This window comes from Daphnia magna, linkage group LG10, assembly GCF_020631705.1.
Source record: "Daphnia magna isolate NIES linkage group LG10, ASM2063170v1.1, whole genome shotgun sequence".
In the NCBI taxonomy this organism is placed as follows: Eukaryota; Metazoa; Arthropoda; class Branchiopoda; order Diplostraca; family Daphniidae; genus Daphnia; species Daphnia magna.
Window position 1 is genome coordinate 7416425 of NC_059191.1, and position 24508 is coordinate 7440932.

General features: G+C 37.9%; 5 protein-coding genes and 2 long non-coding RNA genes across 28 annotated transcripts; 1 reads left to right on the forward strand and 6 right to left on the reverse strand.

The window, feature by feature from the left end:
- The first annotated feature begins 167 nt into the window (after window positions 1-167).
- LOC116932113 lies at window positions 168-13707 on the forward strand. 16 transcript variants are annotated; one of them, XR_006652514.1, is made up of 12 exons: window positions 172-456; window positions 523-717; window positions 824-993; window positions 1069-1166; window positions 1228-1417; window positions 1495-1698; window positions 1798-1865; window positions 8537-9389; window positions 9616-9767; window positions 9929-10083; window positions 10141-10342; window positions 10403-10664. It is a non-coding gene; the product is annotated as an uncharacterized LOC116932113 (long non-coding RNA). The 16 variants fall into 16 exon arrangements; XR_006652513.1 differs by having other exon boundaries at window positions 538-717; XR_006652507.1 differs by having other exon boundaries at window positions 173-717; window positions 8537-8906; window positions 8971-9389.
- LOC123477153 (cuticle protein 19.8-like) lies at window positions 2252-3250 on the reverse strand. Its single transcript, XM_045180625.1, has 3 exons — window positions 3107-3250; window positions 2947-3027; window positions 2252-2849 (listed from the first exon to the last, which is right to left on the reverse strand). Exons 1-3 carry the CDS (start codon window positions 3110-3112, stop codon window positions 2445-2447), a joined length of 492 nt encoding a protein of 163 aa, XP_045036560.1. The 5' UTR covers window positions 3113-3250; the 3' UTR covers window positions 2252-2444.
- LOC116935003 (cuticle protein 18.6) lies at window positions 6020-6905 on the reverse strand. The gene is made up of 3 exons (XM_032942392.2): window positions 6847-6905; window positions 6704-6778; window positions 6020-6615 (listed from the first exon to the last, which is right to left on the reverse strand). Exons 1-3 carry the CDS (start codon window positions 6850-6852, stop codon window positions 6205-6207), a joined length of 492 nt encoding a protein of 163 aa, XP_032798283.2. The 5' UTR covers window positions 6853-6905; the 3' UTR covers window positions 6020-6204.
- Window positions 13708-14914: 1207 nt separating the features above from the next.
- LOC116932118 lies at window positions 14915-16901 on the reverse strand. Of its 5 annotated transcripts, none has more exons than XR_006652523.1 (10): window positions 16743-16901; window positions 16624-16682; window positions 16377-16558; window positions 16166-16314; window positions 15953-16034; window positions 15865-15883; window positions 15697-15791; window positions 15588-15636; window positions 15269-15508; window positions 14915-15185 (listed from the first exon to the last, which is right to left on the reverse strand). It is a non-coding gene; the product is annotated as an uncharacterized LOC116932118 (long non-coding RNA). The 5 variants fall into 5 exon arrangements; XR_006652522.1 differs by having other exon boundaries at window positions 15953-16039; XR_006652521.1 differs by having other exon boundaries at window positions 15953-16314; window positions 16377-16538.
- A 206-nt stretch (window positions 16902-17107) lies between these two features.
- LOC116932117 (cuticle protein 18.6) lies at window positions 17108-19687 on the reverse strand. Its single transcript, XM_045180629.1, has 7 exons — window positions 19358-19687; window positions 19081-19252; window positions 18773-18907; window positions 18540-18703; window positions 17966-18242; window positions 17819-17899; window positions 17108-17735 (listed from the first exon to the last, which is right to left on the reverse strand). Exons 5-7 carry the CDS (start codon window positions 18035-18037, stop codon window positions 17331-17333), a joined length of 558 nt encoding a protein of 185 aa, XP_045036564.1. The 5' UTR covers window positions 18038-18242; window positions 18540-18703; window positions 18773-18907; window positions 19081-19252; window positions 19358-19687; the 3' UTR covers window positions 17108-17330.
- Window positions 19688-19830: 143 nt separating this feature from the next.
- Window positions 19831-21304, reverse strand: LOC116932116 (THAP domain-containing protein 5). Of its 2 annotated transcripts, none has more exons than XM_032939849.2 (5): window positions 21150-21304; window positions 20784-20982; window positions 20634-20721; window positions 20242-20567; window positions 19831-20185 (listed from the first exon to the last, which is right to left on the reverse strand). In XM_032939849.2, the coding sequence occupies exons 2-5, from the start codon at window positions 20922-20924 to the stop codon at window positions 20033-20035; spliced, it is 708 nt and encodes a 235-aa protein (XP_032795740.2). In that variant the 5' UTR covers window positions 20925-20982; window positions 21150-21304; the 3' UTR covers window positions 19831-20032. The 2 variants fall into 2 exon arrangements, with proteins under 2 accessions (XP_032795740.2, XP_032795739.2); XM_032939848.2 differs by having other exon boundaries at window positions 21100-21239.
- Window positions 21305-21673: 369 nt separating this feature from the next.
- On the reverse strand, window positions 21674-23681 carry LOC116932115 (flap endonuclease 1). 2 transcript variants are annotated; one of them, XM_032939847.2, is made up of 9 exons: window positions 23546-23681; window positions 23372-23454; window positions 23213-23315; window positions 22987-23153; window positions 22813-22922; window positions 22545-22748; window positions 22268-22486; window positions 22010-22213; window positions 21674-21941 (listed from the first exon to the last, which is right to left on the reverse strand). In XM_032939847.2, exons 2-9 carry the CDS (start codon window positions 23451-23453, stop codon window positions 21885-21887), a joined length of 1146 nt encoding a protein of 381 aa, XP_032795738.1. In that variant the 5' UTR covers window position 23454; window positions 23546-23681; the 3' UTR covers window positions 21674-21884. The 2 variants fall into 2 exon arrangements, with proteins under 2 accessions (XP_032795738.1, XP_032795737.1); XM_032939846.2 differs by having other exon boundaries at window positions 23372-23650.
- Window positions 23682-24508: the final 827 nt, after the last annotated feature.

The following is a 24508-nucleotide window of genomic DNA, read 5'->3' on the forward strand; positions in this document are numbered from 1 at the left end:
AAATAGCACCATGCTATAAACAATCCATTGCTTTCCGTCCGGTTACGCAACCACTTAATTAAGATTTGGCAAACCAATTGAAATCCGACAGGGCATGGGGCCAACAAAAGGCAGCCATATTAACCCGTCCGACCGCCTTGAAAACCGAAATTACCAACATGGTTAATGCTGGGCCGAGCCGGCGATCCTACTAGGATGTAGAGCTGGCCGGTAAGGAGCTAGGATCATTGTAGTTTCTACTTCCTAGATGTGATTAATACGTTGCAAATTGAAATTTAAGCAAGAAGAGGCTTCGTGCCGTGCAATCTTTATTGTTTACCTGAACAGTCTGCACTCTGTGGCATGTTGTTGCTACATGTCATGTCACATTTGTTTCAGTTTTCATTTATCACAGCGTTAAACAAAATTGCATAGTCATTTGAAATCAAAATTGCTTGTGATTACATCTGTGCCAAAGTGAGAGCCAAAGTCTTAGTGTTTCCATTATCCATCTAACTGAATTTTGTAACCAAGTATTCTAAGTTTTGATTTAAATAGAAGTAGAGAGTAAGATTTATGTGAAAACTTTTCACTTGAAGGGAAAGCAAGTGCAAAGGCAATCCTGATGGATGCAGAAAAGCATATTACAAGAAATGGTATACATTAATATAAGATATAACAAGTCATACTTGTGAAAAAAATAGAGAAAAGAACACCATTTACCTGCATACTTTGGAGGTAATATATATTACTATGTAGTCAGTCATATTCTTTTATGTTATGTTAAGCAATTGCAGGTATTTTGTGATTCTAAAATCACTAGCTTTTTTTATCATTTATTAAGATGCAATAAGAGCTGCAGCTTCTAAACAGATGCTTACATCTTAAACCAAGAGAAGCTACCAACGAGGAATTGACAATACACACACCTCAAATGTATTCTAAAAAGTATGACAGTCTTTTTCAATTAGGAAGCATTGGAACGGATGAGCTCCAAATGTATTTTTTCATCCAGTAAGCAGGGCTCTTTGTAATTTTCTGCTTTTAACACTGCTTATTTTTCATTTGAATTTGTTTTCCAATTAAAAGAGCACCTATGATTAGTCGCCATTGGCTGCCGGAATAATAGTTGAACTGATGCCTTATATATTAGATGAGAAAATTAAGGATGCAATGATCAGTATAAGGTATATTACCCAAAACATTCTATGACACTTATTTAAACTACAGTTTTTGTATTTAAAATAGACCACTATGTCATAGAGCCATGAAGAGTGAATATTGTGGTTACTGTTTCTACAATAATGGGGCAATCGCCGCGCAATATGCGCTTAACAATCACGATCTTAAAAGGTCATTAATTGTGGATTAGGATAATCATCATCGACAAGCTACTCAACATATGTTTTATGACGATAAATTTATTATTTTTACCAAGGTAAAAATCACATGTTAAAGTACGTCTAAAGTATAAACAGTACACGTTTTGAGCGCATCTTATATTTATCATTCCAGTGCTATCAAAACGGTGCATTTTTGGCGTCACTCCATGAGTCCGGCCATCACAACATCGGTCGTGGGGCCATGACATTTTCCCTTTATCGACAAACGTAAACTGAAACTTTCCATAGTTCGCTTGCTGCGGAATTCTGTGACCTTTCAGTTCGACTTTAATTGTCCCGAAGTGACTTTGACGGCCATTTGAGTTTCTTTCTCACGGTAAGTTGATACAAAAGGATGGCGGCTATTCGCCAAGGGTTTTCTATTCAATATGCTGTACCAATAAAATATTATCATCGTTATTATATTATTATTAAGGTTCTGCAGCCAAAACTTTAATCTGAGACTTTGCTCGTCATGCTCGTGATGGTGATCGCCGGAAAAATGTAAGTCAGACATTTTTCAATTTCTTCTAAATGGAAAGTGCCGTCGATAGTCAACTGTCCCGAATTTCGATAGATTTATTTTTCATTCTTCTACCTTTTCTGGTTTTTCGGGCTAAACTAGTTAAGCATTCAATGGATATTGGTCGACATAGCCATTTGTTTCATTTTATGTTTGACATTGATGAAAGACTTGCGTACCTGCCATCTGTCTAGAAGTGATGAAGCACATGCTTGTTTGTTTTTTTCACTTCCGCTTGTGCTAGGAGAATTCTTGATGTATAAATGTTGAGACAGTGTGTCAAATGGAAGTCGTGATCGTGATCGAAGTAATGAGCTCGCTCCCACTAACAGTTCCACGGATTGAATTAGAAAATCGCTTGCTTTAGTTAAATAGCCTACATACATTTTATTTCGAATGGTAACACAAACGAGAGACAACCTTTGACTCTATGTTAAATATTTTCCTTATACATTTTGTCGTATAGAATTTTAATCACCAAAGCGTTTAGCGAATTAACTATTATAAGCATTATATCTTACAGTTACAAATTCAGCGTAAAACTGGTAAAATTTAGGAATTTATCCTCGGTATAATGGTCCAGACTGCGAATAACCTGGCGCAGCAACATAACCTCTTTTCGCTGGAGCAGTTGCAGGTGCAGCGTAGGACGAAGCGCTATAAGTCGAATAGGCTGGAGCTCTGTAGGCAGGCGCGGAGTAGGATGGAGCAGGAGCTTGGTAGGCGGGGTAATAATGCGATGATGTTGGCCTGTATTCAGGATATTGGGCTTCTCCTTCGTACTTCACGTCAGCGACGTATCCGTTGTGGTCAGCTCGGTATGTAACATATTGAGTGCGGCCGTCGGGGAGGGCGACACGATAAGAGCCGGTGACTGCATTGCCGTTACTGCTTTCCGAATGGGCGTAATTGTTCTTGGAGGCATAGTCATTAACATCCCAAGCGAAGCTGTAAGGCATAGGTGACTAGAATGAAACGCATAAATCGAACCATTAGTTTCATGTTACAAATGAATTAATAACTGGGGAAAATTGTTGATGATACAAAAAATTAGGCCCTCACATTGTATTCAATTGTTCTGTAAGACTGTTGCTGGTAACTTTGAACCGCAGCAATGGTGAAGAGTACGGCGATGATTGTGATCTGTCCATTAATTCCAACACAGTTCGTCATTAGTCTGAATTTTTCTATGAAAATTTAATTTGTATAATTTTTTTTTTACCTTCATTTTGGAGCTGTAAAGAAGGACTGATGCAACGAGACAACTGATGCTTTGATTAACTGAGTTCGTCCCTTATATACTAAATCAGAAACACCATTCGTTGAACTGGAATTAGTATGAAGTTAAACCATGGCTCCACAGAAAAGGGCGTTAAGTAAATGAATCTAAAGGGGAAAGTGAATCTACTCGTTTGTTACGTTCCTTTTTTTTTTTTTGTTGGCAGAACAGGTTTCATATCGAAATGTATTGACCACGCTTCAGCTCCAGCTCACGAAATTGGTTGCTTTCCATCAGATTTAGTTTCATTCCTGTAGTGGAGGCGATATCTCCGACGTTTAATTTGATAAACCGCTCGATGTTGTCGAAATGAAATCGCGTAGATTAACATTACTGTCTTCGTCGATTGGCTACGACGAAAATTTTTACAAATTTTGCTACAGCCTGATGCAGAGCAAATGTTCCAAAAAAGCGAATCGCAAAGAAGTCTTAGAATGCTGCTTAAGTATGTATCAGTTTTTCTTTGGAACCTGCACAATAGTGCAAGACAATGGCACGACAATCTTGTTTTTGTTGCGTATGGTTCGGTAATTGCAAAGTTAATCATGACTAAGCGGCAAATTAGTGCCGTTTAGCAATGACTTACTCAACAAACACGTTCGTGAATTCAAGACTTTTCGAAACTGCAGCCTCCATGCAATATCGTATGAGTTTAGATAAATTTTTCTCAATTTTTTTCATTGAATTAGAAATTCTCATTTTGATAGTGACACGCTAAGACAGCTCAAATGCATTATTAGCAAAGAATTGCTAGTGAGGGCCATAGTTAATGTTCAAATCCATCGGATGTTCAAGCGGTCAAGTCATAAGATGACAGCAATTCAGCCTATGACAAAATGAATTTTCATAGGCCATGTCATCTTGTGGCATTGAATTTCACGATAGACTTTTTTTCCAGCCAAAAACAAATCTTTATTTATTTATTTTTTATATCATCCATCATTTTGCATTCAGTAAGTCGATGCCTTTCAAACTACGGATGCGAATTGCGAGTTACACTGGGGATTTTAGCTTTCCTTCATTATACACTTGTAGACTACAGGAGTAAAAATAAGGCGTTACTCTTATCATCATTTGATCGACCGCGCCCTCTAACCCCGCAAAAAATCAAAAACCAAACTCCCTTATCAAATGATAGCTTTGTATGGCTATCAGCACAGCAGGTAGTACGCTTGCCAACGTGACGCATATCCGTCGCGACTGTAAAGGGCGACGGCTGCGACTTAAAGTCGGCTGGCACCATCGAGATAAGCTGGACAGCAAAAAAATTGTTTTTACTTTTCGGTGACATTGGTTGCAAAAGAAAGCAGGCGTTCAACCAGAGCAGCTGTCGTGAGTAATGTTCCAAAGACGTCTGCGTTCCGATAATAAACGAAAGTAAATTGGCTCGTTGTTATAAAGAAGCATTCCAGATTTCTTACCGATGTGTCAAGGATTGACACAAAATTTGTGCTGAAACTTGACAGGCAACTTTGAACTGGAAAAACGCCCTTCAAAATATGTCAAAAAGCTATTTCTCAAGATTTTATCGTTAAGGCATACAATGTGTTGGAACGTCGACGCTTTGGACACGGTTCAAAACCAGGCAATTAGGGCCCTGTGGTGACAGAATGTCTCGAAAGACACGATTGTACAGCGCAGAGCGTGTACGGTGCCAAAACCAAAAAGCAATCTAATAACTGACGTTATCCATACGAAAGTCATAGTTTGGCATCAGGAGAAACGAATATTTAGCAAGGACGTGCCAAAAACAGATCAGACACATTAATGGCCATGAACTTTGTGTAAAGAAAAAGCTGTAGTGCTGGATTCGGTTGCGTAATTCGATCGCTACAACAATCAGGCTACTGTATAGTAGCCCGGAGTAGGATTTTTTGTTGTTGTGTATAACAAGGCGTCATCGTAAATCTAGTGAAACCAGAGTATTTTTATGGGATGAAAGAAGATGCTACCTGGGGGTTATAGCAACAAGCCGGTGTAGGACTGTTGGGTTTGTTACGTTACAGTGAGTGTAAGGTAGTATTGATTTCATCACGGTGTAGGTAGTTGCCATAACATTGTAGCGCAGTGTAGTATAAGTGAATAGTGACAAATTGGCATAGCGTGGGTTGTCGTCGTAATGGAGTAATAAATAGGAGTTTTTGAGAGCAAAGTAAAGTAGATGTGGCATTACAGCGTTAAAGGTTTCCATGGAAAGGGGAGCTTTGCATACTCAAGATCAGATTCTCAGGTAACTGGTTTTTGTTCGGATACTGAACACGCCCTCAGGTTTTGACTTTGAGGGTGTAACCAATTTGTCAGCTACTTGAGAAACAATTTATAAACGGGAAAGTGGCAATCAGTTTCGTCAGCAATAAGCAATGTCTGAAAATCCGCATTTTTTTAAAGGCTGACCTAGATTTATTGGCGTATGGCCACCACAATTCGATCTATAGTTCTGCTACGAATGCGATTCTTTCTTTTCTTGAGGTGCTTGGGGGTAAAGTGTCGTGCAGTCTGATACCGTACCGATAAGACTGACACAGCTTTGTACAGAAAAGATTCTAAATAGTGAATGTTCTTTGAATGAATAACCAATAGGCATTAGGTGTCTTTAAGAAAACCAAGTTACCAACGATTCTCATTGTTCCCTAATTGTCAATGTGTTCCTCATTGTCTGTTCTCATTGTTCCTCATGGTCATCTTTGATCCTTGCTTTTACCCATAGAATTCCATCCGTAAGATCAAGTAAATCGTATTAGATCATTTGGTAGCCAATCAGATCCAGAGTAAACACGCATATAGCCAAAGTCGATATACATCCTTTGATAAGAATGGTTTGCGATCATGGCTTCAGCTGAAAAAAGGGAGATTTCATTTTAAGAGATACGATAAATTTTATTTCGAATCGGATATAGAAGAGTATCTTACAGCTCTTTAGTTAAACATTTTATCATCCCATGTAGTGGCATAGTATATTCAATAGACGTGAATCTAAATTCTAAATCGACGTCACGTAGTTATCTGTTGCAATACGAAATTTATGTTATAACTACGACTATTTAGCCTCTGTATGCGATAGATGTAGGCTGAGTGTTATAGCCTGGCGCAGCAACATAACCTCTTTTTCCTTGAACAGCAACAGGCGCCGCGTAAGCCGGAGCACTATAAGTAGCATAGGCTGGAGCTCTGTAGGCAGGAATAGAGTAGGATCGAGCAGGAGCTTGGTAAGCCGGGAAAGAATACGATGGTGTTGGCCTGTATTCAGGATATTTCGCCTCTCCTTCGTACTTCACATCAGCGACGTATCCATTGTGGTCAGCTCTGTAAGTAACGATCTGAGTGCGACCGTCGGGGAGAGCGACACGATAAGAGCCGGTGACTGCCTTGCCGTTACTGCTCTCGGAATGGGCGTAATTGTTCTTGGAGGCATAGTCATTAACATCCCAAGAAAAACTGTACGGCATAGGTGACTAAAATGAAATACGCGCATCGATCCATTAGTTTCACATTGTAACGAAATAAAGAATTTGTGAAAACTGTTAATTTAACAGGCCTCACGTTGTATTCAGATGTTCTGTAAGACTGGTAACCTTGGACAGCAACAGTCATGACGAAAACGACAAGGATGGTGATCTATCCATTGGTTCCAGAAAACACGAAATTTTAATCTTTTAATTTCTGTCAAGTTGTTTAATTCTTACCTTCATGTTGGGAGCTGCTAAGAAGGCAGAAAAATAGGAAAACTGATACTTTTGATTGTCTCATCTATTCCTTTATATACTGCACTGCGAACGCTGTTATGGCTATTGTTTTCCCATGTAACTCGTATGAAACAAGGCGCTTAGACAGAGAAGGGCGTTGGTGAAACGGAAACGTGATGGAAAAAGTGAAGCTGCCTTAGTCGTCTTTTTTCAAGTTTTTGGGAACTCGTTTTGTGGAGGAATGTTGCAATTACTCTCCAGCTTCAGGTCACGATACCAGTTGCTTTCCATTTCATTTTAGCTCCATTCCTCTAATGAAACTGTTATCCCTAAACTCGATTTACGTTAATGTTTGACCAACTTGAAACAAGGCAGCTTGAATATAGTTAATGGACATAGCCTACTATCTTAAATTCTTGATACACCCTGGAAAAGAGCTGATTTCTCCACATTAACTGTCAAAAATATGTGTCATCCAGATTCCCCATTTATCATTAAAGTAAGACCATTGAAGGAAAAGAATAGTTTGTATAGAACGGATAGCTCCAATGAAATTATGATCGCTCTTAAATTTATTCCGACAAAGGAATGTAGGGGGAAGCATTTCGTTTTTGTAAACCAGCTTTCGAGTATTTCATCTAAATCCTTAACTTCCACATCCTGTTCATCGCTATTACTTGTGAGCAGCACCGAAATAATAATTTAAAAAAATAAGTGAGTTTTTTCAATAAAAACCAGATTTAAAGTATTGACGCTAGATGGCATGATATTGGTGGCTAGTTAATTGAAGGTCAAAAGTCATAATCTATAAACATGGTTTCACCATCTCTGGATTTCGGTGCTAAATAACCCGCCAACAAGTTAGAGCTATTAGGCTTTTAGTAGGGGTCGGTTATCTGAACCCCGGATTACTACCGGAAGATACTGGCTATAAACCAAAAAAAATAGACTGAAGTGTGTCGTGCCAGTATCTTCCGGTAGTTAGCTGGGAATCATGAAATCAGGGACGAATGCCAATCCTGGGAGGAGTATAGAGGAGAAAGCAGTTGCTATCCCTCTACAGGGGGGAGTCGAACCCATAGCTGTCCGGGGAGGGGAAGCCGCCACCAGTTGGCAGCACAATGAGGTAGAGAGGAAGTTTTTCAGTAGGTATTCACTCACAGATGCAGTCACTCAACTGAGCACATCACAGTACTATCTGGCAAGCAGAGATGCTAATAACGATGAGTTGAATGGCCTGTATTACACATTTTTTATTTGACGGCTTATTACATCATACAAAAAGCCGTCTACTAAATAATAAGCCGTCAAATTAATACCAAAAGCCATCTGCTCAATATAAATAATATTATATTAATACCAGAAGCATATCGTAGTGGCTGTAGGCCACTGAGCAGACGTAGTCTGCACCGACCGTAGGTCGGTTACTACTACTACTACGTAGTAGTAGTGATATAAATGCAATGGAATAATAAATGCGTAATAATAAATACGTAATAATAAATGCATGGATCTGAAGTCGTGGCTTAAGTAGCAGGTTTACTTTTCTGCTAAAATTTAAAAAAAAATGAAAATGTTGAAATTTTAAAAATAACGCAATTTCATATTTACTTTTGGTTTTGGTTCGTCCAACGTATTATCCTTATCAGCTTTTTCTTCTTTTTCATCTTGGATTCTGTATTTTTCCAAGACCTGTTGGTACAGGGCTTTGACATCAGTAGAATCCTTGTTTCGGATAATTTCAAGACACAAGTCCGAAACGACTGATGCATTTCGAACAATGTCTGACGTTGGTAGATTGTATTCGAATGCGTTGATGTAAATATGGCTTACATCATTCTCTACCGCAGACACTCGTCGATAAAATGGCTTTCCAGTCTATGGCACAATCTATAGCGGCAAGGATAAGTTCTTTTTGAAGATGAGAGCAGCGGTTGATGTCTTTGCTGTCTTTAGATGTTTTTGCAGAAGGATCTTTAGAAATGACACCTGTTCCACTACATGGAGCGTCCAGCAATACACGATTGTATCCCCTACTCATCTACAACACAATCTCTAAAGTAAGATATGACATATGCCGAAAATGTTAAGTAGCAAACCTTGGGCAGAACTTTTCCGTCGTAGGTCAGCACGACAGCGTTTGTAACTCCAAGACGGTGGAGGTTACCAACGACAGCCTTGGCTCGGTCAGGATTCGCATCGTTTGCAAAGAGCATACCCTTGATTTTTTCAAAGTCCATCAAGCTACCCAATGAAAGTGAAACCAAATTGTACCTAAGAGAAAAATGATAATAATTTTTTAATTAAAACAAGAATAGGATTAGGTTAGGGGTGGAGAACCAATAGGCTCAAACCATTTAGGGGTGGAGAACCAAGAGGCTCAATCCAATTTGCTGTGGAGAACCAAGAGGTTCGATCCAGTTTGCTGTGGAGAACCAAGAGGTTCGATCCAGTTTGCTGTGGAGAACCGAGGCTCAATCCAGTTTGTCGTGGATATCACAAACTGTAACGACGCCGTCAGCCATGACACCAAGACAAACTGCGTAAGAGCAGTAAAACATCCTGCGTTGCGCGTTCTCCACAAATGTGCAAAATAAAAATAATTATCGATTATCTATAAATTAAAATTATATTAGTATAGATTATACTTACTCAAAAATCTATATCGATTATCGAAATCAAAATTATAAATATAAATAAATTGTTAATTAAGATAAATTATTAAATACAATCTATTTATTATGAAAAACCAAAAACCACCCCGATTAGGGTAGGGACCTATCCCTAGATGGCCTAACCCGATTTGTTGACCTTCAGCTGCACGTGTGTGTGTTTTACTTGTTTTCAAACTGAATATTGCAGTGCAAGTTGTGCAAAATGGAGCCACAAAAAAGTGTCCCTTCAAAAGTAAATTTAACTAGGTAAGTTACGAAAAACAATTTAATTTATTTATCTATTATTATTTAGTATATTTAGTAAATTTTGATTATTTAATTTTTAATCATTGTTCATGTTTATTCATTTGTTCATTCATTATTCATGTTTTATTCTTTGTTACTTTTCATTATTTCTACAATTACAGCAATGTAGTTGGAAATAATAGAAATAGGGGACGGAGCGAGGAAGGAAAAGAAAAACAAAAACGAAGGAGGAACAGATACAAATTGCAAAATGCAACTCCATTTGTTAATGTTCCTTCCACAGAAGTCGACAAAATGGAAGATCCAATCGGCGACGGTAATATTATTTTTTCTGTTTCATTTAACAAAAATTAAAACCTAACATTCAAATTAGGCGATCCCTTGAAAATTGATTTAATGCCATCCACGTCTGCAGATGATAATTCTCATGAAGCAGACGTGGTGGCAGATGAATCTTTCATCGTAGATGAAATTGTAAGTGTAAGGATCCATTGGAAATCTGGAAACAGCCAGAAGATGCAGTTCTGTTCATTGACCTAGCCAACAATATTACGCGTCACAGCAATAAAGAATAGGTAACTAATTAACTTACTTATTAATTACAGAGATGAATTAATTACTTATTTATTAAGCAGATTCTGGAGCTAATTAAAGCTGACATCCAAAAGGATATCCATCTATTGTCGGAACAACTGGAACAAATCAATGCAAACTGTTCCACTTTGTTTGAAAAATTCAATAAATTTAATCAGCTTTTAGAGGGTTGCACTTGGATTCCGCTCCACGACTCGAATAACACTATTCCATGATGATATTAAAGTTGCATTGCAAATTTGTTTGTAATTTGTTAACCACCACTGTCTTCCCTTCGCATGCAATACAAAGAAGTTGACATAAGTTTGGAAACGTTATTTTTCTTTATTTTTTTTCGTTGAAAGAAAGTAGGAATACGTATAGCTCATTACAAACTGGTAGAAAGAAATTTATTAGACATGCAGTCAAACAAAGTCGACCGAGACAAAGAAACTTGAGACAGGAATATATATCAGAGATATATATGAATGTTATCACAAGTCAAGGGGAAACCGGGGAAAACAATTATTTCGAAACTACACTGCAAACTTTACCTTTTCATTAGCTCATTCAAAACAATAAAGACATTTCAAAAAATAAAAACACAAACCAGTAGAAGCCGTTCCATTGGTAGCAACGGTAGCAGCAGCAGCGGCGGTGGCTAGTTGCTCTTCCAATGCAGATATCAATACATCGACATACGAGACGATCGTCTGTATGGCTTCTAATTCGGCTTCCTGCAAAACGATCAAATGCTCCATTGTTAGTCATTTTCTGAAAAAACAATCAGCGTAAACAAATAAATGAATAAGAAAGTGAGGCCTATACCGATGGGTAGATCTAGGTAAGATCAGCAAAAAGCATAGAAGCCAGTTAGCTAAAAGATATTGTATTGCATGGTCACCTCTCCATTGGCAAACCACTTTCCACTATAAGCGCCTTTGTTGTGGGATTCGAGACCAAGATCTTTGAGAAACGCATAACGTGATTGATCGATCAAGAAACTTTTGCTTGACATTCTTCTGATGTAGGGGAGATGAGTGAATCTATCAAATGACTGAAGGTTTCTGGCCAGTCTGATCGTTAGGGCCATCTCACTTATGCTTATCAACGTGAAATTCTAATAATCTATCTCGGCTTATAAGAACCAGTGAATCGTCTGCTTGAACACACCGCCATCTCTTGGAATCACTAATCTTTATTCACTAGGTGGCGTATAATTAACCTTAAAAACTTAAATAACCCGTTGAATACGTTCAAATCAAGTAGACGTGTTTACTTTCTGTAGCAGACAAAAACTGGCGGGCTCCCTTATCAGCCCGCCAGTTTCCTCTACAACATCCATTTTTGTCTGCTACAGAAAGTAAACACGTCTACAAAAAAATTAATAATAAATAAAGTACAGTCTATATCGAGGTCAAATAAAAATAACAAGATTACCTGATAACGAAGGAATTTCGTGATCCAATTATGAATGGAAAGAAAGATAATTTCAATGGAAAAAATTAAAACTAAAACTACAACGGGCGAAACTCCGTAAGCCGCCATGCAAAAACTGTTACTAGTTTGTGTCTAGGGCTCGGCCCCGTGTCCAATGGGTAGGTATTTGGGCGAATGGGTAGGTCTTCTCGGCAAAAAAATTGGATCCGGTGGGTAACGGTTCCTAAGACTTTGTGCCCACTACCTACCCGGGTACCATGTGGGTAACACAATTTTGAAAACCGTTTCCATTACCCGGGTTCAAAACCCGGTTATCCCCGATTTTCTACCCGATTACCCGAGTTTTTCCCTGAAATCAAGTGACGCCCTTTGAATTTCCCGCCACAAAAAATTTTTTTTGCTACCCTCCCTTTTAATTTAACTTGGGGCTTTGCAAGCCGCCATTTTCCAAGATGGCGGTGGGTATACCCGGTTTGCCCATCAAATCCACCCAGCCTACCCACTTTGGCAAATAGACTACCCGGATCGCTCATGGGCGACTTTTTTTGGCGACGAACCGCGGGTAAACCGGGTTTTCAAGAACCGGGGCCGAGCCCTATTTGTGTCCAATTTTTTTTTCACAATTAATCGAACTGGCAACTTCGGATGTTAGCCAACTCTATTGCATGACACTTCAAATTAAGTATCGTGTAAAGGTGTTAAGGTATAAGAAAACAAACATTTATTTCCAAACATATTTGAATATATTTTGGTATGATATTAATGTTTTTTTTTGTTTTTTTTTCTTTTGCAGGCTGACTAGAATAACAAAGATGTTGAATGAATGAACTGGGGATCAAAATGTGGAATGATGAGGCATATCAACATGAATTTAAAGAAAATGGAAAATGAAGAATGAAGAATCCTAGACCAATAGCCCAGATACCAGCATTTATCAGATAATTACAAGTACCATTTTTTTTTTTAATAAGGAAAGCACATGAGGATGGGAGAAGAAGTTCTGACAGGTTATTCAGTTTGAAAGGTTTTGTTTTTACCTTCGCCCTTGTATACATATGGTAAGCAACTTGTTACACTTTTGTTTGGTTTTCTGGTTTAAATCACATAATTCAAATTAATTTCATTAACCTTGTTGAAGTTTTGCATGCCAGATTTTGACCACTCAGAACTGGGATACTTTAAGGTGAATTAAAGGTTACACGGTTTGGTTGACCGTCTGTGTACTTCATGTCCACTGCATGGCCACCGTTTGAGTCATGAGTAAAAAGCGTTTTTAAAGTAAGAGATCAGTTTTGGTGTAAACCATGTAGATTTTTCAGTGTCTTAAACAATTATTCATATCAAGTTTGTATATGATGAGCCACTATTCATATTGAAGTATACGGCAAATGACTGCAATGTCTGTATTTTTATTTCTTCACAGATCACAGGAAACCTTTTGTATTGAAGAACCTTAATGATTTCTTGTGTTGGATCTGGGATTTTTATTCTTGTAAAAGTGTCTTCACAAGAAACTGGTAATTGATTGAAATTTTTATGGATGAAATTTAATTAATGAAAATATCTTCAGTTACAGAAATTAACTTTATTCATCACCGAATTTTTCCCCTTTTTCCTGCTTGGTGTTAAAACAATAATGGGTTTTAGCACCAAGCATTATTGGGTGTCAGAACTGAAATCGTACTTTTAGAGCTTTTAAAACACCGCATAACTTTATTTAACAATAGTTTACTTTTACAAATATCACAATCTTGTTAACCATTCAAAGGAAACAAAGCTCATTTTTTAGATTTCTGGAATTTCAACTTTCGGATTTACTTCCGGTTTTAAAATTCCAAATAACTCCTTATTTGTTGGTCTGTCAGAAAAAATATTCACATTTTCGTGATTCTCGTCAAATTTGGGGTAGACTCCATGTATCAGCTCATAATACCCGAAAATCGTCAAAAATCGCAAATTTTCCTGATAAATATCTAAAATTCAATAAATATATTAGTTCATGAAAAATCGGGATTTTGGTCAAATCTGACTTTTGGCTAAAAACACGCCATTCCAACCCCAAATTTGATAAGGATCACGAAAATCCTGCTCGTTTTGTTATGGGATTACTATTTCCGGAAATATTGGCTACTTCCGGATAATTTTCGTGACAATTTGAAAAAAGTAAAAAATGAGCTGTATTATTCTAACAATTTCAAATATTTTTCTCGGTATGTTATTATCTGTTCAGTATTGCTATCGTTGTCTGTCTATTAGAAAAGGAAATCTTTAAATAGATTGCTGTTTGTAGTAGGGTTTCACCTTGTCAGCTGTTTATGACTGAAAATTATAACAACAATTTTCACTCAACGCAATTTCTATTATTTTAAGTGTCCACATCTCGCAACTAAATATATAGAAATACAGTCAAAATGTTCGTGTAACTCATGGCTCTTTGGTTGAGCACCGGTGTGGTATGCCGAAAGTCGAGGATCGATTCTCGGCATAGTTAAAATGCAATGTGGTTACAAATTAGTCAATGGATCTTGTGCAACGGAAAGCACAATCAATCAGTGTAAATTTTGAAATATCACAAGACGATTAAAAAACGGTTTAAAAAATCAAGAGATTTTTATCAACACTTTCACGTAGGTACAGCCATTTGCAAAAGCAGTAGATTGAATTATAATACCTGTTGTAGCTCAGTGGTAGAGCATTGGCTTTATAAGCTAAAGCTAGTGGGTTCGATCCCCAAGCAGCGTGTGTTCAATGAATAAGTACTTGAGTAGAAATTCTTAAAGAGCAATGCACATTCAACTGTGTGGAATAAATGAAAAAAAATTGAAATCTGTAAAGAAGTTGAAATGTAAATAAGATGAAAGCATAACGGATAAAATTTAATAACAAACAATTTTTATTTTTAAAAATTTTTATTGTTTAAGTAATAACATGGAGTTTAAGGCATTTGCCTCAATTGAATTTGAGTCCCCGGGGAGATTACCCGGGGCGTGGCTAAGAGAAGCCGGAAGAGGATGGAAGGTATCGGACAAGTTTTTACGTGAGCGATTAACCGTTAATTCGGATTTGTGGGTAGCCTCTTCGCCCTCCAATGATATCATAGAACTTGAGGACCCCCACGTCCCCTTTCCGGACAGCGCACTCACAACCTTTGCTGCTGATCACAGTAGGGGCATGACCCCCTACGGGCTTATCATAAGTCAAGGGGAAACGGGGCCACAGAAAAGAAGAGAGTCCAGATATGCACTTCAATTTATAAAAATATCTTATTTTATCTTCGAGATGAATCAGCGACTAGAGGTAACGTTTAGGTAGCGTTCTTCGAAATTTCCACATGCGCTTCCAACTGTTATCATTTTAAAATCTTGTTTAACTTGATGCCTCTTTTGATTCAGTATGATTATTAACCTATGTAAAGGAAACGAAACATGGATCAATATATAAACGTTTTCCTATCAGTTTGTATTCAATAAAGTATTCCATTGTATTACCTCTCATTCTGGGGATCTGATGGTATCCATTGAATACAGGTGGTAATGGTCATGGTCATGTCAAGACATAGTCCGTTTCATCATGCTCACCAGATCTCGTTGGATTTTAACATTCATCTTGCATGGAAATCGTCGTAGTAGGCATTTGTTCAATTAATTTCCTCTTTAATACATTCTGTTGATGGATGCGTTGCTGGATGGTAAGTTGCCGGACGAGGAGGGATATCTCGTACGTTTGACCTGTTTAGATGTGGATGATTTGCTAATGCATTAAATTTCCGTTCTTTATGTCAAGGAAAAGAGTACCCTTCCGATTTACCTTTGCGGGTCGATATAACCTCGAGATAAGAATAATGCAATAAAGTTTTCTATAAAAAATTGAAGATTAGTACAACTTTTTTCAAAGCTTATTAAGGTTATTAAATTACGTGAGTGTTGACGTCGAGGAAGTGAACATCATTCCGATTCATGCATCGGACGGCGTAGAAACTCTAACCAAAAATCGACGACTTTTCTAATACCTCTGCAAACAACACAATAAATTGCATTTAAATTAGTTGTAATCATGGGTTTCCAGGCAGAAAAAACCAACAGACCTAGAACTTGAGCTTTGGCCTGAGATGAGAAAAAGCAGAGGGTAAAAATTAAGTCATTATACTCTACAATATTTATTGCCTAATAAACCATGATGAGCTCTTCTCTTGTTGTTTTGGTGGGTGTAAAGGATTGGTACATGGTTGTTTCCATCAGATGAAGCTAAATTTTACTATACTAAACAAAAACCACCCATTAAACTTGGAACAGATGGTAAATGTGATTGTCAACTGGATTCAAATGAAGCAAGCAGCTGCTGGAATCCTTTGCTTTAGGGAAGACACAAAAATGATTATTAATTACTTGGGTGAATAGAAGCCAACACAGAATGTGCACAAAAGGTAAACAACTCTGCGTCACTATGTTTTCCTACACCAACTTGCTTGACCACCAAGACTTAGTGAATGAAAGGATCTGTTATTCATGAAGTATTAAATCATGGTGCCAGTTAACTATTTCAAAACAGATAATTTTATACGTTTTTCCACCTGAACATAAATCTTAATTTAAGTACCTTCTTTTGGAATATCCACTTTTGGTTTTTTCAACACAATGTGCAGCTTACAATAAAAAAAATTTGGCTTTCGATCTCAGGAAGTATTTTTGCTTAATCAATTATAATTTTATATCATCTATCACCCATGGCTTTGTGGATGGTTATCCTGGGCCTGGGAAGCTGAAGGTTGTGGAATAAATCTCCACTTGTTAAAACAATTGATTTAAAGTAATAGGTCATGTCTTGTTAAATTTTACCAATTTACCATTTGTTTGAAAAAATTTGCAATGAGAAACAAATGTATCATCCTTTAGGTTTTTCCTGCTAATTTAAGAATAACAAAAATGTCACCTTATTAACATGATTTATAGATTTGTCCAATACCTTAAACATCTTTTATAATTCTCTAATGACACTTTAGTTGGCATCAAGACTTCCTATGTTCCTTGTTCCAAGAAGAAGGAAAATATAAATATTTAATGCAAGAGTCTTCTAAAGAAAGTCCACAGCTAAAAATTTTCTATGAAAAAATGTGGTAGTCGTCTGCTATTAGTGTATCGGTGTGCCATCTAGTGTCAACTGCACACTTTAAATCTGGCTTTTAATGCTTCTTTATTCCTAATCGGTTATATTTTCAGGGTAGAACCGCGACGTTCCACTATCCTGCTATCGTTCCTAGAGAACAACATTTTTTGAAATCCAACAAGGCAACATTCTATTTCTCGAAAAATACAAAAATAAAACAGTTGTTTGCTTTGCTATGGGATTTTGTATTACAATGCATAAATATAATTACCTCAATAAATAGATGTGGCACTACAGCGTTATGCATTCTCCGTAACGAAATATTCTACTAACATAATTTAGCTACGCAAACATGTGAGAAAAACTGTACTCAACAAACTCTACTCAAGTGTTCAGTAGAAGTCTAGAGTACAAGCCAAATTGCTCTTGTACGGCCGACTGTCGTAGTTAACCTCTATATGCTATCGGTACAGGAAGAGATACGTAACCTGGTGCAACAGCCGAGCCTCTATGGACGGAGATAGGTGCCGGTGCTCGGTAGACCGGGGCGACTGGGGCTCTATAGGCCGGAAAGGCAGGAGCTTTATACATCGGAGTAGGAGCTTGGTAGGCTGGGGCAGAATAAGAGGACACAGGTTTGTATTCAGGGTATCTGGCCTGGCCTTCGTACTTTACATCAGCGACGTATCCGTTGCTATCTGCTCTATAAGTAACGATCTGAGTTCGGCCGTCAGGGAGGGCGACACGGTAAGAACCGGTGACTGCATTACCATTGCTACTTTCAGAATGGGTATAGTGGTTGTCGGAAGCATCATCGTTCACATCCCAAGCAAAGCTGTAAGGCATAGGGAACTGAAATGAAAGAGATATATAAAGTCATTAGTTTCATTTGATTTGTTAGTAAATTATTAGTAAAAGTAGAACGAAGGCCTCACTTTGTATTCGGATAATTTGTAATTTGGTTGTTGATAGGCTTGAGCGGCAGCAACGGCGAGGAGAACGGTAATAATTGCGATCTGAATTCAATATTTTCCGTTTGAGTTATTCTTAGTTTGCAATACAAGTTTTCATTGAGCTTTTACCTTCATGTTGAGAGTTAGTGGGAGAACTGAAACAGTTGGACAACTGATGCTGAATCCTACGATTCCTACCATAATTATGTCTTTATATATTGCACTACAGGGCTATTGCTTGAACGTTGTAGCTGTACTAAGGGACCAAAAGTTGGCCCAACAGGCAGCGCGAGAAGAGCACGTTTCAGGTTCCACTCCACGATCCCCGTTGCTGTCAGTCGATTACGTGCATATCTTGGCATTGAACTGCTCACGTTTGATTTACAAATTTTCTCTAACGCAGTTACTAGAATAAAGAGTTTGGAAAGATATTTGTTAATTGCTTATGCGTGGGAGGAGCAAGGGGTGGGGTGGGGGTGGTCGTGACAATTCCATTTCCCCCTAGAATATTTTCTTTCTCAGATTATCTACGTATCGCAACGAATAAAGTCAAAGTCGCAACCAATACACCCACAGAACACATAAAACCAGAAGAACGTCATCATGAAAGACGTCTTTGTTAGACAAATTTCTTGTCTGACAGAGTAACGGTAGACGCTACCAAACGCACGGTGGAAAAAGTAGAAAAAAAAAGTCTCCTTACCGATTAATCAAGAAAACGAAGAGAATGGTATGTTTTGTAACGTGCAACCACTGAGAATTTAATAAATGTCTCCATAATTGCACGTACATGATTTCATGTTGCTGCTTCAATATAAAAATCTAGATCACCACGCTTCGTTCCATATGAAGCAATTGCGTCCACACCTGTCATGGATATGTCATATACTGTAGATATGAATTCTTTAAGGGCTAATTTTTAGTTTGACATAGCACCTTTTTTCATATTTTCAGAAAGCATTAGGAGATCAATCTTCAATACTTCCCCCGCGACCATTAGAGCAGAAATCCAGGGGGGTAATCTCCATATCACTGAGGACTTCCATTATTTCTGAATCGTTGTCATTTCTTCTAGAAATCATAATATAAATAATATAGAGATCTAGATGTTGTGGCCCAAACCGATCATGCTAAGGAATTGAAGTTCTAAACATAATGCATGCCGGTGTTCTTACGAAAACGGAAGCTATTCTGTGAATTGTAACCGCAAAAGGCACAAGTTAGCGCTTCTCTTATAAACTCACATCTAGTGAGAAAGAAACCGTCCACGAAATAAGCATCTTTGAGCATCCTGCATTTACTACGTCGTACATTACGGCCCATGCTGATTCACAAATTAGTAATGGAGAAAGTGTGTAGGAAACCGGTTTTCCAAACATCAGAGGCCGGTAAAAATTCAGTACAAGAATTGGAACTCTGTAAAGAAACATGTTTTCAGCACTGATAAAGAACTTTCAGCTGACTTTCAAGACAACGCCTTACACTAATGAAGTCAGCGAATAAACTTTTTTGGTCAATTACCGTCAATCAGTCCGCCCAAGAAACACGAAGGAGACTCGTTGCCCTATTATTTCTATGGTTTCAGATAGTCAAACAATATCACTTCTCCTTTCGGTTTTGCAGTTTTGCTAATGAGTGTGATACTGTTCACTAAAGAAGTGGAGAGAATAAACTCTCTGTTGGATCGATGTCTGCGATCAGTAACTGAAAACTGGAAACGGGGAGACGATGAGGATGCTATTGAGAAGTTTCACTTTTACGTGCACGGTGATTCGAAAATAATTTCCAATGAGGTTGGTGTCAGACCAAAGTATTAAATATTGACGGGGGCAACAACCATCGTCGTTCGGTTTTCCACCAACAAATGCAAAACCGATGGATGTTGGCCAGAAGAGCAAAAAAATGTAGACCTGTTCGGATATTTAACTGCCAAGCTACCACGTAATGGAAGTTCGAAGTAGGATAGCTGTAAGGAAAAAACAGTGCTGATTAAATCAAATTAGACTTTGTTATATTATGAAATTCCAAATGTACAATCACACTTGAGGCAATAATTCGGAATTTTACTTATCGATTTCGGCCAGTAATAAGTTGTCCATTGAATTTCAATGCAACAGATTCTACAGGGCTATTTTCCAGACCAAGATCCTGTCAATCAGGTGTGTTCGACAACAAACGAACAGGTAACGACAGTGATTAAGCTCCATTTTTGATTTGCTTCTTTAGGCTTTCAACAAGTTTCTTTTGCTCTGTCAATTCTTGTTTGACCATAGCCAATTGAAACTCTACTTCACGAAGATCCTTTTTCATCTCAAGACAAGAGGAGCAACTTTCACCTATTACAACAGGCTAAATAGACCACACATATTAGAGTAGTTTCTTAGCACATCATACTGAAACATTACTTTGGGTTTGTCTGGGTATTTTGCTTTTTTGTCTTTGATGAGGTCAACGACGATTATATTCGATATGCGCTTTCGGGATTCAGTGGTCGTATCGGCATCTTTCAAGCCATACTGTGCTTTCTCATGCCCATAGTCAACACTGATTATAGGTTGATGTTCTACATCATCTACATGACTTTGGGTTGCTGTGCTGGATGAGGCTGTACCACCTGATGATGAATTTTTTATTCTTAATGTGGCTGTTTTTGTTGGTTTATTTGGCAGTGGCTCAAGTGTTAGATTTAGTGATGGAACTGCTGTTGCATTGAGGCGCTTAACTGCAGATGCTGTAAAAAGACAGAATGTATTATCAACTACAGGCACAAGCACATAGAAAAAAAACTTTTCCGTACCAGTTGCCTCACGGTAACATTCTGGGGCAAAATGCATTGCACATATTTTTGCCTTGTCTCCTGGTATCCAATCTTCTCTTTCAATTATCTAAAACATCAGAATTACAGACTGTTATAGCTCCCATTGGTTGATCAGCAAGTTAGCTTTACCTGCAACCACAGTTTTCTTCTTGCCAGGTCTGCTGGAAATTCATGAAAAGTCAATGGCTCTGGCCACCGATTAGCCTCTCTATATGATCTGCAGTTGTTTACAGAGCAAATATTTCTTTCTCTTTTCTTTTTTGGTAACATTTCTGAACCATCGGTCGTAGTATGATATCACGTTCAGTGGTATCACGATTCTTCAAAGCTTCGGTTACGTATACATTTGCAGCCATACACCAGCAATATGCAAATATTAAAATGTCGAAACATGTTTAGCATCGTGGAATGGTCAAGCGATCAACACGTTTTTGTCAACAAATACCATGTGGTTATATACTAACTGAAGACTTTCGTTTCTCTTAGGCAGTTTACCTTATATTTGGAATTGAGTTCACTGTGATGAAGGAAAGCGATTGAATCCGTGGCAATTCACAGACGCCATCTATACTTTAAATAGTTCCGACGTAAACGACCTTGCGTGCCGCAACCAGTTTAGCTTGAATCTTATGGTCGATTAAAAACGGTTTAGCATTAAGCATAAAACACAATCGGTGAATAAACATTTCATACTACTACACAATAATAGTTAAGAACTTTTTCATTTCTTTCAGCTTTTACAGTTCCTTTTTGGCGTCAGATGTCTCCCGTAAAGGCCAGGCGGCATGGGGTAATTTCGAAGCTAGGCCCGAGCGCTTTTCATGCGTGTTTAAAAATAAATACTTTACCAAACTTGAATGGCGACAAATTTCTATTGGAGGCTTGACTTATATTAGCAATAATGACATTAACCTACGCTGATTGTATAAGATAACAGCGCAGTATATAAGTTAATAGCCAAGCCATTTGTTTACCATTAGGCATTAGCCAGATTTCTCAACTGCAATAAGAACCCCAAATATAAGAACTCTTGTATGTAATCTACCCCATGTGTTACTCCCACTTGGGATAACCTTGACCATAACAGGCAGTAATTCATTGATGCTTTATATTAAAAATACGAAGAATTAATGAGAGGAAATCCTCATTTGCGGCAAGTCTTCCCGTAAAGAAATTAATCGATTAGCGTCCGCACACCAAAAACGGAAAAAGGTTGGAAGTGCCAACCAGCTACTTTGCACGTTTGAATTTGGCTCCTCCTTTGCTTCCTTTCTTCGATTCTTCGGCCTACTCATAGACAAGTAGATTTTAGATACCTTATATCGTGTCACGTTGAAAGCATACAAACGATTTACCTTCCGCTTCGATGCCGGCGTGGAGGGAGTAGGTGGTTTGTTTGATGGAAGAACCTTGAAAAATGTATCGAGTCGGCCCTGAGTCTGCCCCTGTTTCGCTTTACACAGTTTCTTAGATCCTCCACGAATACGTTCTTCGTTAAAATTTTTGTCACCACACAAAAATTTAACTAAACCCTCTTCGTCTGGCTGATTCCATTTCAACTATGGCAAAACGACAATTAACTGATGTCTAAGAGAATACTAAGATTAACTCACGTCGATTGTTTCGGGATCTAAGACGTCCGGGTTTTTGAACAGTCTTCTTGCTTCTTGATAAGGCCAATCTTCGGGAATGACATATTTCTTTGTATCAAGATTTTCGATGACTTTTTCGATGCACCTGTGTTTGTCTATTAAGTCCTTGGCCCTTTTGGCACCGATGCCTTTAATCGTGTCACAGTAATCGCACCCCAACATGATACACAGATCTATGAACTTGGAAATAAAAAAAATTCATTATTTTGAACCTTCAAAACTTTTCTAGAAATTTTACTTCATCCATTGTGTAAGACATGGCTTGCAAAACTTTGTCCAAATGAAACTCTTTGATAGGCATTTTTTTGGCTTCGCTATATGTCATATATCGCAATAAAATGTTAGAACCGAAGGTCAACGAATCCATGTCTTCAGTTGCCGTTGCGTAGACCTTTCCTGCTTTAACCATAGCTGCACATTGAGCTTCAGCTTCACAAGGTGCCTAACAGATAAATGTGATGGGGTACTGATAACATCTTAAGTTTAGAGGGGAATATTATAATCACCTCAATATATGGAACACCCATTAATTTGAGAAGTTGTTTGCACTCATCAGTATGAACTTTGTTTACTTTAACTAGTCGCTTGTTCATTTTATCTATTTCAGCTGTATCACCTGTAATACGATGGAAACCAGCTTCAGTGTCATGCCCAAATTGTTACCAGGTAAGTTTAAATACCAGCATCTGTGGCAATGGCTAACTGCTTGGTTGCTTCTTCCCTCTTCTCTGCACGTTTGTTCAGCTCTCCTCCTTTCATCTCTGGAGGTTTACCATCAAAGACATACAATGGTTTTATGCCGTTATCAACCATTCGTATAGTTCGGTAAAAGAGGCCCATTAGGTGGCTATCAAGATAAAAGAATTATTTTGATTTACTGGCTCCTGAAGTGTTTAAAAATCAAACCTGGTAGTTTCTCCATCAGCAGAAGTTAGCATAGCACCCTCAGACCGGACAGCTATCAGAAATTGGTAAATGCTCATTGAAGCATCAATAGCAACCTTCCTACCTAAAAATAACTTTAATTCCTGACAACTGATGTATGTATTACATTATGAAATATACCAAAGTAATTCTTTATTTCATTCTCTTTGATAGCAGCAGGAGCAGAATCTCCAATTAATTGGGTTAGTCCTTTAATACCCATTCTGAGCAACGAAAAACGAATGATGAAAGACTTATTTGTGGGGATTTCTTCCAAAACAAAACGATGTAGAGAAGATTAATTCTACTATTTACTTTTGAATACAAGTGGTAGAATGTATTTTAAATCAATAAATTAGAAAGCGCTGCTGACTTTGTAGGACAAAACACTCTTCACTCTATCACGAATAGGCGCCAAAAAGCAGACGAGAAGAAATTATTTCGTTCATGTTGCCGGATTTATTTAATCGTACCGTTGTCAAGCGTCGAGCCCGTCGATAGCGCTCGGCCCCGTGCTAATCGGGGAGTTTTTTAGTCGATCCGGTGCGGGGATAATCTTAATCGGGGAAGAGATTTCGGTTATCGGTGCGGTGATATCGGTGATCGGTGCCTTCCCCGATTATCAATGAATAGTGATCTAAATTGGCAGTTACCCTACGGCCAACAAGAAAAAAATGTGACTCTAGTCACGTGATTCTCGTTGGCCTATAGACCAAGATCGGATGCTGAGTTGCCAAGGCTGAATTCCGACCTGGGGTATTTTTCCTCTCGGGCCCTATAGGAGGGAAATGAAAAATAATATATTTAATTAAGTTGTAGTTAGTTTTATTACAAAATCTTTTGGAATCGTGTACTATACCTCTGTGCTGATATAATACACAAAATTTTATCTCCAAAAAAGCTGTTATTTTTCCAGGAAACTTTTTGAAAGGTACTTGTTTACAATGTACCGTAGCAGACGTAAAGTGATTGACTGTGACTAGTGACTGTAGTGTCAAACTGTTTTCGTTTTTTATGTCATGAGTAGTGTAGTTTGTGATGTCAGTAATGAGTTATTTGACACAATTAGTCTTTTTAAGTTATCTGATTATGCTAAAGGATTTATTCATAAGGAAAAAGAAATTTACTTAGAAAAACGTCTGCTTCTTGTTCTACAGTTGTAATACGGGGAGGGGGTGTTGTGGAAAGGTAAACAAGTACCTTTCAAAAAGTTTCCTGGAGAAATAACAGTTTTTTTGGAGATAAAATTTTTTGTATTATATCAGCACAGAGGTATAG

Coding starts and splice junctions, on each gene's coding strand:
- LOC123477153 (XM_045180625.1), bottom strand. Junction 2,850..2,946: donor ACAGAACAATTGAATACAAT/GTGAGGGCCTAA, acceptor GTTTCATTCTAG/TCACCTATGCCTTACAGCTT.
- LOC116935003 (XM_032942392.2), bottom strand. Junction 6,616..6,703: donor ACAGAACATCTGAATACAAC/GTGAGGCCTGTT, acceptor ATTTCATTTTAG/TCACCTATGCCGTACAGTTT.
- LOC116932117 (XM_045180629.1), bottom strand. CDS start 18,037: ATGGTAGGAATCGTAGGATTCAGCATCAGTTGTCCAACTGTTTCAGTT. Junction 17,900..17,965: donor CACTAACTCTCAACATGAAG/GTAAAAGCTCAA, acceptor TATTGAATTCAG/ATCGCAATTATTACCGTTCT. Junction 17,736..17,818: donor ACAAATTATCCGAATACAAA/GTGAGGCCTTCG, acceptor CTTTCATTTCAG/TTCCCTATGCCTTACAGCTT.
- LOC116932116 (XM_032939849.2), bottom strand. CDS start 20,924: ATGTTACCAAAAAAGAAAAGAGAAAGAAATATTTGCTCTGTAAACAAC. Junction 20,722..20,783: donor GAAGAAAACTGTGGTTGCAG/GTAAAGCTAACT, acceptor CTGATGTTTTAG/ATAATTGAAAGAGAAGATTG. Junction 20,568..20,633: donor ATGTTACCGTGAGGCAACTG/GTACGGAAAAGT, acceptor GTCTTTTTACAG/CATCTGCAGTTAAGCGCCTC.
- LOC116932115 (XM_032939847.2), bottom strand. CDS start 23,453: ATGGGTATTAAAGGACTAACCCAATTAATTGGAGATTCTGCTCCTGCT. Junction 23,316..23,371: donor TGAAATAAAGAATTACTTTG/GTATATTTCATA, acceptor AGTTATTTTTAG/GTAGGAAGGTTGCTATTGAT. Junction 22,487..22,544: donor TGTCTTACACAATGGATGAA/GTAAAATTTCTA, acceptor TTTATTTCCAAG/TTCATAGATCTGTGTATCAT.